General features: G+C 57.1%; 1 protein-coding gene across 1 annotated transcript; it reads left to right on the top strand.

Annotated features, from left to right (window-relative positions):
• The first annotated feature begins 160 nt into the window (after positions 1-160).
• Positions 161-4,919, top strand: YPEL4 (yippee like 4). The gene is made up of 5 exons (XM_035012337.1): positions 161-295; positions 2,695-3,019; positions 3,191-3,234; positions 3,594-3,702; positions 3,938-4,919. Exons 2-5 carry the CDS (start codon positions 2,879-2,881, stop codon positions 4,025-4,027), a joined length of 384 nt encoding a protein of 127 aa, XP_034868228.1. The 5' UTR covers positions 161-295; positions 2,695-2,878; the 3' UTR covers positions 4,028-4,919.
• The last annotated feature ends 9,878 nt before the right edge of the window (positions 4,920-14,797 follow it).

Raw genomic sequence — 14,797 nt, 5'->3', positions numbered from 1 at the left:
CTCTGACGTGGGAGGTGAGGGGGTGGGGGGATGGATGACTCACAGTGTTATGATGCAGTTCCACAACACACAGCTACATTCACCCACAGACCGAGGTCCAGACGAGAGACAACCTCTGGCCCCCCAGCAGCTGGCCAGCTTGGCAGCCCCAGTCTCGAGCCCCTAACTACCCTCCCCCGCCCCCATCTCCTTCCCAATTGAAGGAGCGGAGAGAGAAGAGAGAAGAGTGAGCAGAGAGATTGAGAGAGAGAGAGGGAGAGAGAGATAGACGGAGATCTCTGGAGCAGACCTCAAGGTGAGGGGGCAGCCCTTCTCCAAATGAATTTTTTTTCCCCTTTGCAAATTTCCTCCTCCTGCTGCGTGTTGCTTTCTCCCCATTGCAAAAGCATTATTCATCCACCCTTTGTCCTCCCTTCCCCCTCCCCGCTGCCTCTGCTCCTCTCTCAGCTCCTCCATCCCTCTCCGAGCTCTGACGGTTCCCGCACTTATTTCCCGGCAACTTTGGCGCTGCATCAGGCCTCACTGTTTATTGTTTTGCCGCTGGTGCAGACCCCCGAAGCCCGCCCGGGGAGCTGGCTGCGCTGCTAATTATTTGGACCATACCATGCCGAGAACGCCAGCCCGGGGTGGGGGGGGGGGGGGGAAACACCGCGGAGAAGAGGAGAAAAACCCTTGGGGGGGGGGGTGGTGCTCCCCCCCCCCCCCCCCCCCCCCCGGCACAGGATTCGCACCTGGTTCCTCGAGCCTCCGCCTGGGCGCCTCTGCTGTCAGTGCTGGTTGCTCAGCACGCCCCCCACCCCAGCGCTCCCTCTCCCCCACCTCCCACGGTCCAGCCCCGTCTCACTTGGGGGAACATCCTCTCCCCGGCACTCAGCTTGCCTTTGTTTTTTTCGTCATTTGCCCAACTTGATTCTGCCTGTGATCGGAGCCGGGGAAGCAATGACCCCTGCTCCCCCTCCTGTGAGTGATTCTCTGGCCTTCTGTGCAGCCTCTCCTTGGCCTGCCGGGGAAACAGGGGAGAGGGAGGGAGGGAGGCGTGCCGGAGGCCGGGGAAGGGGCTAGAGAGCAGGGACCCAGCCTGCCCAGCCCCCCACCCCCACCCCCGCCCCCGGCCCGCCGGCCCGCCAGGGCCCCTGGCAGGTGCACTACGGGGAGCGCAGCAGAAGGGAACTCACAGGCAAAGTTGGAGGCAGAGCTGGGAAGTGGGCGCTGAACGGTGGACGCTGGTGAGGAGGGCCGGTCTCCTGCGGCCAGAGCCCAATGTCACCCTGAACTCAGCTCAAGGTGTCTTTCCGGGGCCCAGCCAGGGGTAGAGGACCTCAGACTGAAGATGGGCTCTGTCCGGGCTTCTGTGGAGAGACTGCCTGGCGGCCCAGGAAAGACTGCAACGGTTGGGGCGCCAGTGGCCACCACAGAGGACAGGACGAGAGCCTGCTTGCCCGGGCTACTCGCAGCCACACCACCTCTGCTCTGCTTAGTGGCCTTGCCTTGCCAGAGCGCCCAGCTGGCACCTCGAACCGGACTTGAGCTAAATCACCCACAGCAGGCCTGAAGGCCCCATGGAGGAGAAGACAGAACCTCACCCGCTTATCAGAGCCAACAGAGGACCCCTCCTTGCTTATCTGCTACGTCTAGCACCCTCAGCCACTTTGGGGCTGGAGTCTGGGCACATGCTGACATCACCAACATTCCTAATCAGAGCCCCGCAATTTTATCTAATGTCACCCACAGAGTCACTGCTGTTTGTCCCCACCCCAGGGAGAAGGTGGAAACGTTCTCCACCTTGTACCCCGAAGCATAGGTTTTGAAAATAGGAGTCCCCCCACTTCTGCAGCGGACATTGCTCCCACACCACACCACACAGCCCAGGAAGGCGGCCCTCTCTGACTTGATCCACATTTCCCGTTGCTTCCAGCGGTTAGATTTGCCTGAAGGAAAGATATTTTCTCTCCTAGGGCTGGATGTCCAAGTCTTTAACTGAGCCTCAGTCAACAGTAGAGACCAAGGGGGCTCAGAGGCTGAGAAAAGAGCCAGTTGCTGTTTCTGAGATGGAATAAGTGGACCAAAGTGCAAGGCTGGCGAGCGGCCACGTCTGAGGTCTTTGGTACCAAAGGAGACATCCATGAAGTTCTAGTTCCCGGAGTGCAGGACCCTGGCCCCAGGACAGGGCTGAGCAGGGTGTGTGTGCTTTCCTGCCTGCCGGCCTCCCCCCCTTCCCCGCCAAGAATGTATGAAGGACCAATTGCATTGCAAATGGAGGCCGCAGAAGAGAAGAGCCGCCAGGCTTCCCCAACTTGTAAAAGGCTCTGAACCCGAGCCTAGCAGCACACGTGGGATGCAGACCCGCACAAAAGGGCTGAACCCCAGGAGAGGACACTTGCAGATGACGTTGCTCCCATGGCAGCGTTGGTACCAGCGGGCTGCTCTCAGTGGAAAACGGTGAAGGCTCCTCCCGCCCCAGGAGGGAGAGGCACCACCTCCCCGGTTGTGGCACCGTAGGCCTGGAACGCTGCCAGTGCAGCCGGGAATCCGGGGGACCGGGAGACGGTGCGACTGGCGCGCTGAGGGTCCCTGGCGATGGGGGAAGTCGAGGCAGGAGAGAACTGAGCCCATCTTCCCCATCCAGCCCCCACCCCTGGGGAGGGGCTCTTCACCAGGTCAAGGCTGTCCTGATGCACTCTCTCCTCTTCCCAGGTGACTTCCGTTTCTATCTGGTTCACGTCTGGGGGGGCCCTGGCCGGGCAGCCCCCCCACATTTCTCCCGCCCTGAAACACGGCTCTAGCCAACCTGCTCCGCTGCTTCACCTGCGACCGTCTGTGCGGGGGCTGCACAGCGCCAGCCCCTCCGGCCCGCCAGGGCATCGTCCTGCAGCCCGTCATGCCCAGCTGTGACCCTGGCCCGGGCCCCGCCTGCCTCCCCGCCAAGACCTTCCGCAGCTACCTGCCCCGTTGCCACCGCACTTACAGCTGCGTCCACTGCCGTGCACACCTGGCCAAACATGATGAGCTTATCTCGAAGGTACGCCCGTGGGGGACCGCCACTCCTCTCCTCTCTTCTCTCCCCCACCAGGCTCGTCCCACAAAGCCCATTCGCCCTCCTCCTCCTCCCCGCCCATGGTGGGGGGGGGGGCGCTCAGGCAGAGGGGCCGAGGGCAACCCAGCAGTCACCGTCTGTCCTATGTCTCCACAGTCTTTCCAAGGGAGCCATGGCCGAGCCTACCTGTTTAACTCCGTGTGAGTCTCCCTCTCTCTTTGTGTGTATGTGTGTGTGTTGGAGTCATTGTCCAGTGTGGAGAAAGGGGGTGAGCCATCAGCAGGTGGCCTTGCACCTTTGGCTTTTGCCTCTCCTTCTGCCAAGGGGTCCAGAAATTCAGTGCACAGTTCTCTCGTGGAGAGTCTGGGCAGAACTGGAACCACCACCATGGAGAGAGAAGGCGCAGGCCCTAGTCACCCCGGGGTGGAGTGCAGCCGGCAGGGGCTTCCAGTGGGGCGGGCTCAGCGCTCTCCAGGTGGAAGTTCCTTCGGGCTGTTTGGGGGCTGAACTGACAGAACGACTCCACTGGTGCTGGGTTCCTTCGTGTTTCCTGAGACAGGGTCAACGTGGGCTGCGGACCGGCCGAACAGCGCCTCCTGCTCACGGGGCTCCACTCGGTAGCTGACATTTTCTGTGAAAGCTGCAAAACCACTCTGGGCTGGAAATATGTAAGTACCTGGAGAGGGGGCCACCCTCTCAAGTGGACGGTCGCCATGGCCCTCCGAGCCCCAGTGACCACTGCACGTTTTTTGCATGGTCCAAAGAGGCAAGAGGGAGTCCGTTGCTGGGTCGGTTTAGGCAGGGGCCCTTGGGGGCAGGGGGCAGGGGAACATGATCCCTGCTTAGGAGGAGCTCCTGGAGGGGGTCTGTTTTGTCCTACATTCACTGCTTCCCCTCCACCAGGAGCAGGCTTTTGAGACGAGCCAGAAGTACAAGGAGGGGAAGTACATCATTGAAATGTCACACATGGTGAAGGACAACGGCTGGGACTGAGGGGCTCAGGCAGGCTGTGCCCTTCCTCCGCATGCCCACCCTCCCCACACCTGTCCCCTGGCCCTGCCAAGCAGTCCATACCAGCATGAGTACTGCCCCACCCCTGGGGGGAACCCGGCTCCCACCACCCCTCCCCTCCACCTCATCACCCCCAGGCCCCTTTGGAACGGGGGTCTGGGGTACCCCAGGGGTGTTCAAGGCTCAGGAACGGGCAGCAGTCAGGGAGAGACAGAACTGGGACAAGAGGATGGTTGCGGGTCCTTCTAGCCCTAAGGTCCTGAAAATGGAGGTGATAGCCAAGTGTAGGTCAGGCAGAGGACCATGGAAGGATCCATTTCTGCCCTAACCTCTTTTTTGAGTGAATGGAGGACAAGCCTTAGGCATGGGGCTGGTAGGTCCCAGGCCACAGGACAGCAGATGAGAAGGGGCTTAAGTTGGGAGTGAAATTTTGGCCTCAGACACCGCGAGATACCAGTCTCTGAGGGTGAAGCTTCCTGCCCCCGTTTGTAGGAGAAAGGATTCGGGGGTGGAAGGAAAAAAAAATCCCAGATCCCAAGCCCTGGGAAATAAAATCACAGGGGTTTCCATTTCACTCCACTTGTTAGTTCATCTTGGCACTAAAGAGGCACTTTGGAGTATCTAACCTTCGCCAGTGGGTGGGGTGGGGAAAGCTGCTTCTGGAACAGCCCCCACCCCAGCTGGCTGTTTCCAGAGCAAGCAGGCTTTCCAGGCATTCTCTGAGGCCCAGCCACTGCTCCCTGGGACCCAGTCCCTTGGAGGGGAGGTGGGACATCAGCGCCACGGGGTCAGCCTTCCTCGTGGCTGCCACCAGCGAACGAAACTTTTGTATGATACATAAAGTGTTTGGGTCTATTTTTAATAAAAAGGGGAAAAGCAACTGCGAGGCACTCTGTCCTCTTGACTCTCCTTCCCGGGTACCTACCATACACACTACCCTGTCACCCCCGCTTCCCCCCTCAGGGGCCTGTCCCTTCACGCCACTAGAGGGCAGCAACTGCTTTGTCTGTGTCAAGCACCCCACTTGCGCTTTAACCAGGGGTTGGGTCTTCAGGTGAGGTTTGCTTAGTGAAGAGGGGGCTTTTGTGAGCCGTGTTCCAGCGGACTCATCCAAGTCCGCTCCTCTTCCAGAGCCCTTGGCAATGAATCCATTTTTTGCCTAGATCCAGGCTTGGGCACCTGGAAGGGTCTCATCCCTGAACAAGGGTGTTCGTGGGTCCTATGGCCTTTCAGCCTGGTTTTGAAATGTTTGGGTCAGCTCATGGCCACCCTTAAGGCTAAAAGGAAAATCGATCCACCAAGTTGCTGCCCCAGCACAGCGGAGACGAAGTGGAACGAAACGGCTCAAAAATCGCAGCATCAGTGCAACCGTGTGACCCCCGTGCAATTTTTGGCAGTGATGTGAAATCCCCATTGTTGTTCGTTGGGTGACTGACAACTGCAGGGAGAACTGTACACATCATAAAAATACCTTTTTTTGGTAAGCTAGCTTGTTATCCAGATTCATTCATTGATACTGCAGATCTTTGTAGAGCACCCGTGACCCGCCAGGCATTGTGTTGAGCACCGGGGATGCAATGGAGAGCAAGGCAGCGTGGCCTGACTTTGGGGGCCGTTCAGTCCTTCCCACTAGGGAGGACAGACAATAACCAGGCAATTCCAGGAACAGGGGGCAAGGGCTCTGGGCAGCAGGCTTGGGAGCTCCTAGAAGAGGCTGAGCCTAGATTTGAGGAGTCAAGGAAGACTTCACAGAGGTGATGACTGATGGCCCATGGTGGAGGAGCCCTGGGGTGGGCACAGGGGGAAGTGGGGAGGGGGACTGTTTCAGACAGAGAGAATTGTGTGTGTCAAGTGGCTTGAGCTTAGTTAATCTGAGGAGGGAATAGAAGTTTCCCAGCGCTGGAGTGGAAATGCCAGTGGGTGAGAGAGAGGACACAGGAAAGACAGACCATTTAGGGATCTAGATTTCATCCCAAGGGCATTGGGAAAACACTGAAAAATTCTTGTTTTTTGAACAAGAGTGGAGTGACTTCATCAAATGGCTGATTTGTGCCAGGAGAAAGAGGCTCAAACAGAAATGTTAATACACCGAAGAAAGGAAGGGACAGAAGCTACCTGGACCGTCAAATACTACGGTCAACGTCAGAACGGAGAGGCTGTCCGGGCAAAAAGGCAGGAGAGAAGTAGAAGACCCAGAGATGCAAGAAGGCAAATGCAAGCCACGAAGGAATGATGTCCAGCCCCTCCATCTGAGAGGCCTCCGAGGAGTCTGTCCCATTGTTCAGTTTCTGCGCACCCGGTGCTATCTAGAGACGCCGCTCTCGGGCTCCAGTAAGGGACCCAGAAACGCTCGCAGTCCCATTTACTGCACCAAAGTCCAGGAAGGCTTCCCTTCTCAAGCCCCAAGCGCTAACCCTGAAAATCAGGCACAGATTAGCTACCTTCTTAAAGCTCCCCAAATCTGCCCCCCCTTCTGTTTATTTTCACAAATGTTCATGAAGCTAACTAGGTACTGTGGGAAAAGAGAAGTAAGTGGTGTAGTAACTGCTCTCAAGTTCTTTGTAATCTCTCTGGAAGAAATCGTTCTGTGGCCTCTATTTAATCTCTAAGGTCAGGCCATGGGCAGTGCTGTCCAAACCTGGGATGCCCAGACAGGTGTACCCTGGAGAAGGATCATTATCAAATACCCTGTATTTCCCAGCGGAGTCATGCTGGGAACTGCAGGCAGATAAGGTCTCCGTTTTATGCCCTAAAAGCTGTAGGTGCGGAATGCCAGGGGCACACGGTCCTTGTCCCTGGTGAGCAGTCCTTCCAGGTCAGCCCCTTTCCTTTGTTGTGCATCCACTTTTCCTCATGGAGGTCTACTCTGGTCCTATCAGTGAGACTCCCAACCTTCTCCACCCACCCTCCAATCCCAGGTTGAGCCTGGGAACTCTTCCTTCTGAGAGAAGCCACCACTCTTGTCCTTAAAGGTCCTTAAAGGCTTTGGAAGATACCCTCATACAACCAGCAGGTGGCATCAAAACCTTCCAACCCTCCGCTGAGGCAACCTCCCAGGGGACAGAACCTACTCAAACCTCTCCAGATAGGTCTACAAAAAAAATGGGGGAGCTGGCAGACTTAGGACAGGGCTGTATCTAGGCTCTGCAATCCAAGAGCTGTATAACCGTGGCCACAGTGCTTAGACCTGTCTGGCTCTCAGTTTTTTCATCTGTAAAATGGGCGTGTTACTTGCCAAGAAGGCACACAGTTTCATCAAGGGTGAAGTGTCTAGCACATGTAGGTGCTTCCGTACACGTGAGCTGTTAGTATGGCTACCAAGAGGCTTCCGAGATTCTTACCAGGAGGATAGCTGATTGGCGCCCAGAGGGGAGAGGAAGTCTTGATGCTGAGGAGGCAGCCGGCGCTGGGTAGCACTACGTGGCCAATGCCCTTTTAACATTGCACTGCTAGTGGTAAGTGCAGACAGTAGCACAATGTGAAAAGAGCTCCGGCCCGCAGCAGAGGCATGCCGGCGCTGCCTCCTCGCCCCTTCTCCCAGGCCCCGGCCCACTCAGCTCTCTTGGCCTCCCTCTGCCCCTTCTCATCTTCGAGACCCCTTTCCTCCTGTCTCAGTGCTAACCCTCTATTTCTTGTTCCCCTCCTCCTTTGGCCTCCTTCCTCACACCCTTCCCAACAGAGACTGCCTTTTTCTTAAGGTTTTGGGTGGTCGGGGAGGGAGACAGGGTCCATGGAGGCAGCTAAAGGGGAGACCTTGAGCTTGGCACTCAATTGGAAGGGACTGATAGCAACCACAAAAGCCTGGGGGACACTCACGTGGAACTGTGTTCCCCTGGACTTGATCTGTCAGCTTCTCTTCTGGAGGAGCGTGCTGACCAGGAGCACAGCACCCTCTGTTCTTCCCTACTTGAAGGCTCTCCCTCCTCTTAGTTCAGATAAACAGGAGTTCTAGGCCTCAAGGGGACAACCTCAGATGTACCTCCAGGACCAGAATGTGGAAGAGTATAGTCACAGGTCCCAGCAACACAGTGAAGCTTTCAAGTCTAGGGGCGGAAGCTGCAGGAGAATCCCCACCCCTGCCTCTCCCCTCTGAGATCATCAAATCCACCATATGGATTCAACATCAAACAAAATCCTGAGGGTGATTCCCTCTCTTGCAGTGAGGGTTAGAGATGGGCTTTCATTGGCGGTGAGATCAGAATCTGAGCCGTCCCTGATTTTATCCAGGGACTCCCCTTAGAGTCTTCAAGCTCACTCACAACTTCACCATCTTATCCCATTCGAGGGGACTTAAACATTGGATAAACAATCCCGAGGCTGATCAAAACCCAAAGGCGAAGGTTCAGAGCTCCAGCGTGGCCCGTTCCTGGCTAAAGCGCTAGTCTCAGAAGCCTAACTCCAGTTCTGACCTGGTAAACAGTGTGCACCCCAATCGGGCAGGGGCTGGGGGGCTGATTCCTCAGGCACACCAATCAGTGAAGGCCTGCATGGGATGGAGCTGCCTCTGGGAGATGCCCTCCTCCCCACCCCACAGCCAGCAGGAGGCACGGAGGGCAGGATTCCAGTTAGGAGCTCTTCCTCTGGGCTTCCCCTCCAGCTTCCTCCCAGCCCCCCAGGAAGCAGGAGTTTGCTCCTGTGATCTGCAGACACGGGGCCCCGTCCCACAGTTTGCACAGTTGCAATGACGGAAACCAAGGCCCCGCTAGGGTCAGTCACCAGGCCGCTGTGTTGGGCAAACTGGATCAGGCCAACAGGGAGCAGAGGAGTAGAGACAGGACTGCCCAGCCTGCTTCAGGGAGGCTGCTGGAAGAGTATTCACCAAGGAGTGCCCAGAGCTCTCCTTGGGCAGAGCAGGGAGAGGCGGCTAGGGCCAAGATCCCCTCAGCTCTCACACCCAACTCCTTCCAGAGCGGGCCCTGCGATTCACCAGCCAGCGGGGCCCCTCCCCCACCTCGGGCCCAGGAGCCATCCCCCAGCTCCTTCCAGAGGCGGGTGTAGAGACCGAGGAGGAAATGGGGGAGGGGAGGCCCCGGCTCAAGTTCTCTCCACTCCCCCTCCTCATTGGCCACCATCTTCCGGCCCCTGCCCCCCAGAGCAGCAGGGGATGGGGCCCAGCCTGTGGAAGGGAGAGAAAGGGCAGGTGGAGGGTTAGCCGGAGCAGCAGGGGCAGGGGCTGGCCCCAACTGTCTCCTCCCACCCCCTCCCCGCAGCCATGGCGACAGGCGGAGGAGACCAGGAGGGTCCTGAAAGCCATGTTCTGTGAATGGGATGAGAGGGGCAGGGGGAAAGTGGAGGGTGAGGGCCTCTCTCCCTCAACACCCAACTGCGCCCCCCTCCCCCCGCACACACACACCTCCAGGCTGGACCACACACGCGCGCACACAAACTCCCAGCCATACTTGCCCCACAGCTCAGCCCTTACTCCACACTTACCCGAACAGCAAGCTCTGGAGTGTGAGCACCCCGCTCCCCCGCAACCCCGCACCCCTTAATACCGCACACTCTGAGCTCAAGAGCGGGCCTCCCACCCCCACACAGCCCCTTGGCTCACCCCACAACTTCTCGGGATGCAGAACTCCCTGCCCGGCTCCAGCCCTTCAGCCTCTGCGTCTCCCTCCCCGCACACCCCGCCAGAGCCCCCGTGCCCCGCACCCCCACACCCTCCCACACACGCCCGGGCACGGACAGATGGCCCAGCCTCAGCCCTGCCCAGCCGGGCCCCCCGCCCCTTCCCCACCACACCCCCCGCTGGAAAATGACAGTGAAGCCACCCCGGCGAGACATGCCCAGTGCTTCCCAGTTGCAGTGGTTTCGAAAGGAGACCCAGAGGAGATGCCCACGAGTGGGGGAGAATGAAGGGGGGAACGAGAAGACGAGAGAAAGAGCCCAGACCACCCCCTCCCCGCCCGAGAGAGAAGAAAACCGAAAATCGGCGGCGTTACCCTTCTGGGAGCTCCCGATACCTACACATTGCTCTTCGTTACGTTCCTCTGCCTGCCACCTCCTTCTTCCCGGGCTCTTTCTCTGCCCTTCCCTCCCTCCCGGCTTCCCTCCCTGGCCTCGCTCCCCCTCTCGCACGCCCTCCCGCACCCCGCCTGCCCCTCTCCCGGGTCTGGCTCCGGGCCCCCGCGCCCGCCCCGCCGCCCGGACCGAGTCCCGAGGCCGGCCGGCCGCGGCGCCCTCGCCTCTGCCCAGCTCGCTCTTCCCCCCTCGCCCCCTTTCTCCTTCCACACTCCCTGCCGTCCATCTTGAATACTTGGGATTCTTGAATGGAGTGAGCAGGATCCGCTCCCCCAGGCTCCCATTGGCTGTGGGTTAACCCTTTTGAAACGAGATCCTCCCTCCCATTGGCTGCCAGGCTCCCCTCTTCTCCCCCAACCCCCATCCCCTCCGCCTCCCAACAGCCGGCGGGGTCAGGGCGCTCCCGGGCGCCCCCTCCCCTGGCCTCTCGCCCCCTGCCCCCACCCGGGAAGCCCCTCTGTCGGCTCTTTCCAGCACACCCCCCCCCCCACAGGGCTGCAGGTGGAGGCAGGTCCGGTTCCCGCCAAATGCGGCCCCAAGGTTGGGCTGGCAGAAACCCTGTTCCCAGATGCCCCTTGTGCTGGACTTGGAGACCTTGTTAGATGTAGGGGTGCGATTTCCTGTCCCCCTGCAGCCCCTCCTGGAGCAGAAGTACCTCTCCAACAGGGAATCCGCTCAGCTCTTCAGCCTCACCCGGGAGAGCAGAGAGCTCCGGAGCGCTCCCGAACCGGGCAGCCCCCTGGGCTGGGCAGGAAGAGAGGGCAGCTCCGGAAAGATCTGAGGCTCTTCAGAGAAGCTAATTCCCTGAGTGCCGCGGGGCAGGTCTGACCCTACCAGGAATGCGCAGCATCTGGAGCTCTGCTCGGTCACAAACATCCCCTGGGACCAGCCCGGCCTGGCCCACGTGCTGGGCCCACTAGGGGCTCTGAGTTGGGGGAGCCCAGAGAGGCATGGGGGAAGGAGGCAGCAGGGAACAGGGTATGAGTCGGACCTGGCAGTGGGGAACCTTTGTTCTAGGCCCACGTCTGCCCATAACATGCTTGGCGATGTCCTGTCTGCTCACTGGGTCTCAGTTTCCTCATTTGCAATAGATTGGTCTAGCAGAGCATGGTCCTATAGAAGTGTCTGTGTGGAGATGGAAATGTTCTATATCTGTATCATCTGATATGGTAGCCAGTAGCCACATGTGGCTATCGAGCACTTGAAATGTGGCCAGTGTGACTGAGAAACGGGCTTTTTAACTTCATATAATCGTAATTACTTTTAAGATTTTTTTAAAGTAATCTCCACACCGTATGTGGGGCTCGAACTTTACAACCAACCCCTAGACCAAGAGTGGCATGCTCAGCTGACTGAGCCAGCCAGGCGCCCCTGGAATTACTTTTAAATAGCCACGTGTAGCCAGTTGGCTATCATATTGGACAGTGCAGGTCTAGAATCCTTGTGGTCCTGCTGGTGAATAACATTCCATGATTCTTGGGGGTGGGGGGGAAGAAATCCTTTCTCTTCATCCTCAGATACAAAATCCTCTAGATCCAAATCACAAATCACCAAGGGCATCAATGTCCAGGAACTGAGGTTCAAATCCTGGCCACCTCTGTCAGGAATCCTTTCCTTTGTTAATCTCTGCCTGACAAGGGAGCTGAGATACACAGACCCAGGATACCATGGAAGATTTAGGCCAGCAAGGAATTTGCAGGTTGGCCCCAGCTTCTTGTTTTTTCAGGGATGGAAACCAAAATGTGGATGGGGTGAGGGCAGTAGATGTCCCTGGCTCAAGGGCAAGCCGCAGGTTATTTTGCTTACAAGCTAACACACACCCATACATTTAGTACATGTCTCTGGGCTTCTGCGCTGCCATCCCCCTCCCACCCCCGCCCACATACATCATTAAGTTCATTCATTAAATGTATTTCTCTGACCCAGGACAAATGTATGGCTGATATCAAGGGATAGCCAGCTCCATGGGAGGGCCAGATAGGCCCCTGGGTATGCCGGGGTTACGAGAACATGGGCAGCCACCACACCCCGCTCCCTCAACCAATGTGATTGAGTGACTCCATCATGCCGTCTTCTACCATGAGGAGAGAAAGCTGTGGGGCAGGAGGGTGGCTCTGGGTTCATCCTTGGGCTGACCAGAAAGCAGAATGAACAAAGGGCTAGGGCTTCTGGAAGAGGAGGGGTGCAGGGTGTCCAGAATTCTGGTGGCTACGGGCTCAGATTGGCACACCCAAGGCCCTAAACCAGCAGAGAAAGAACCGCTGCAGGGAGCTGGTAGAGAGCTCTTTATCCACGTCCCACTGCCACATGGCCTCTGCCTGGATAATGTGCCACAGGTGAGGGGAAGACAGGAGAATGGCTTCTGTCCTCAGTACTCCTTTACTTCCAGGTGAAAATTGCTAAATGACTTCTCTGGGTAACAGACAGACAAGGAGATCAGAGGAAGAGAGACAGCTTCCCGTGGAGAATGGAATCTAAGAAGGATTCCTAGAGGAAGTAGCACCTAAGACTCGAAGAATAGAAAAGATTTAGAGACAAGAAGATGGGAGAAAGGAGGAGTGTTCAGGCTGGGTGAGAAATTCAGTGAGAACCTAGGATGGATGAAGGGGAATAGCGAGGATGGAAAGGCAGACTGGGATGGATCATGGAGGGCTCAAATACTTCCCTCTGGGGCGCCTGGGTGGCTCAGTTGGTTAAGCGACTGCCTTCGGCTCAGGTCATGATCCTGGAGTCCCGGGATCGAGTCCCGCATCGGGCTCCCTGCTCGGCAGGGAGTCTGCTTCTCCCTCTGACCCTCCCCCCTCTCTTGTGCTTGCTCTCTCTCATTCTCTCTCTCTCAAATAAATAAATAAATAAATAAAGCTTTAAAAAACAAAAAAACAAAAAAAACACTTCCCTCTGGCCTCTACTCAGCTCCAAAGATCCTGTTTTTCTTGAAGGTGCTCTTCTCCTTTTCGCCAACAAGAGATGCCTCCCACCTCTTCCTCCAGCTACCCCAGCGCCTCCACCCTCAGCTCTCTGCTGCTCCCACCGTCGTCATCTGCAGGCCCCCTATGTATGTTCCACAAGCATTCTTCCTAGGACAGAGTGGACACCAGTTCCCCATCAGGGGATAGACTCTCCTCCACCCCTCTCAGCTCAGTCTCCAGTCTCTGGATTTCCCCTGCCCAGGAATGGACTGCATGGAGAAAGCTTCCTTTTTTGCTTACCACCTTCCAAATCCCTGCTTGGCCCATCCATCCTCAGGAAAGAGTTGAAAAGGAGGCCAGGAACAGCCAGACATGGTCCAACCTGTTATAAGAGTGTTAAAAAAAAAAAGATCCAGGAGCTCTTTGGCTCCTAGCCACCCCACCCCAGCTCCTCTGGGAGTTCCAGAATGTCCCAGGGCTTTGTAGTGGCCTCCCTTTCCCACTGTCCCCATGGCAAGTCCGGGACCATTCTCGATGTGCCCCCTTTGCTTTCCTCCCTAACCCCCAGAGTCCTACCCAGGGTGCACCACATGGAATTCTGTAATTGTGAGGAGGGGAGACCATCTGCCCCAATCCTCCACCTCTTGGAAGGACTGAATCTGAAATGTTCGGAAGAACTGCCTCCCTGCTTCAACATCGGTGGGGGTAGCTTGGTTGCTAATCAGCGGCTCCTAATTCCCTGAGATAATACAGGCCTTTCCACAGGAACCTCTTCGGTTTCCCCTCCTTCTAGGATAAGGGACCTCTGTCTTGTTACCATCCTGCTTCTCTCCACTACTTATGTGTCTGAGCGCTTCCTGTGTGGAAGGCTCTGGAATCATTGCTAAGAAACATTCCTGGCCCTGAGGTGCTCCCAGTTGAGGAGTACAAGTCGGACACACGAAAAGGAAGTCAGACCGTAACAGGTGCCCAAATAAATGTTAAGAACTTTCTGGGGTGCCTGGGTGGCTCAGTCGTTAAATGTCTGCCTTCGGCTCAGGTCATGATTCCAGGGTCCTGGGATCGAGCCCAGCATCGGGCTCCCTGCTCCACGGGGAGTCTGCTTCTCCCTCTCCCATTCCTCCTGCTTGTGTTCCCTCTCTCTCGCTGTCTCTCTCTGTCAAATAAATAAATAAAATCTTAAAAAAAAAAAACAACAAACTTTCTTTCTGAGGCAAACCCATTGCCTTGAGGTCTTAATCCTATTCTTGCTTCATCAGTTGTCCCATGTAATGCACCTCCAATCCCTTTCCATGAGCCTAGAGCGAGGGTCAGCAAACTCCAGCCCACGGGCCAAATCCTGCCCTCTGCCTGCTTGTGAAGAAAGTTCAGCGGAATACAGCAGTGCCCGTGTGGTTACGGACGGTCTCTGGCGGCTTTCACACTAGAGGGGCAGAGCTGAGGAGTTGTGACAGAGACCACATGGCCAGCAAGCCTAGAAGAACCGGCTCTGTATAATAAAAGTTTGCCAACACCTAGTTCCCAGGCCGTTTTGGACCCTGGTATCTCAGCGAGCTGAAATGGCACTCAAGAAAGGCAGCCGAGAGGGGTGCGGGGGGCACACAGCCCAGCCTTTCGTCCTCAGCCTACACATGTACTCAGGTGTCCCACAACTGACCAGGAAACTCCTCACCGTGCCAGTCGGCTTTTGACCCCCTCGTTACCAATCGCATTCTTTTCTCAATCCCCATCACACACAACCTCTCTGAAGCATTTGTCTCTCTGGACTATGTCAGAAACGCCCATGGCTTCTGGAATACTGGTCTCTCTTGGGTCCCCTTCT

Source organism: Mirounga leonina, unplaced genomic scaffold, assembly GCF_011800145.1.
Source record: "Mirounga leonina isolate KUSES-001 unplaced genomic scaffold, KU_Mleo_1.0 Mir_166, whole genome shotgun sequence".
NCBI classification, from domain to species: domain Eukaryota; kingdom Metazoa; phylum Chordata; class Mammalia; order Carnivora; family Phocidae; genus Mirounga; species Mirounga leonina.
The sequence above is the reverse complement of the archived record's forward strand: the minus strand, read 5'-3'. Positions and strand labels throughout refer to the sequence as shown.

Bases quoted from the DNA above. Each gene is read 5' to 3' on its own strand.
- YPEL4 (XM_035012337.1), top strand. From the start codon at position 2,879: ATGCCCAGCTGTGACCCTGGCCCGGGCCCCGCCTGCCTCCCCGCCAAG. The intron at 3,020-3,190 runs GTACGCCCGTGG...ATGTCTCCACAG, and splicing joins ATGATGAGCTTATCTCGAAG to TCTTTCCAAGGGAGCCATGG. The intron at 3,703-3,937 runs GTAAGTACCTGG...CCCCTCCACCAG, and splicing joins CCACTCTGGGCTGGAAATAT to GAGCAGGCTTTTGAGACGAG.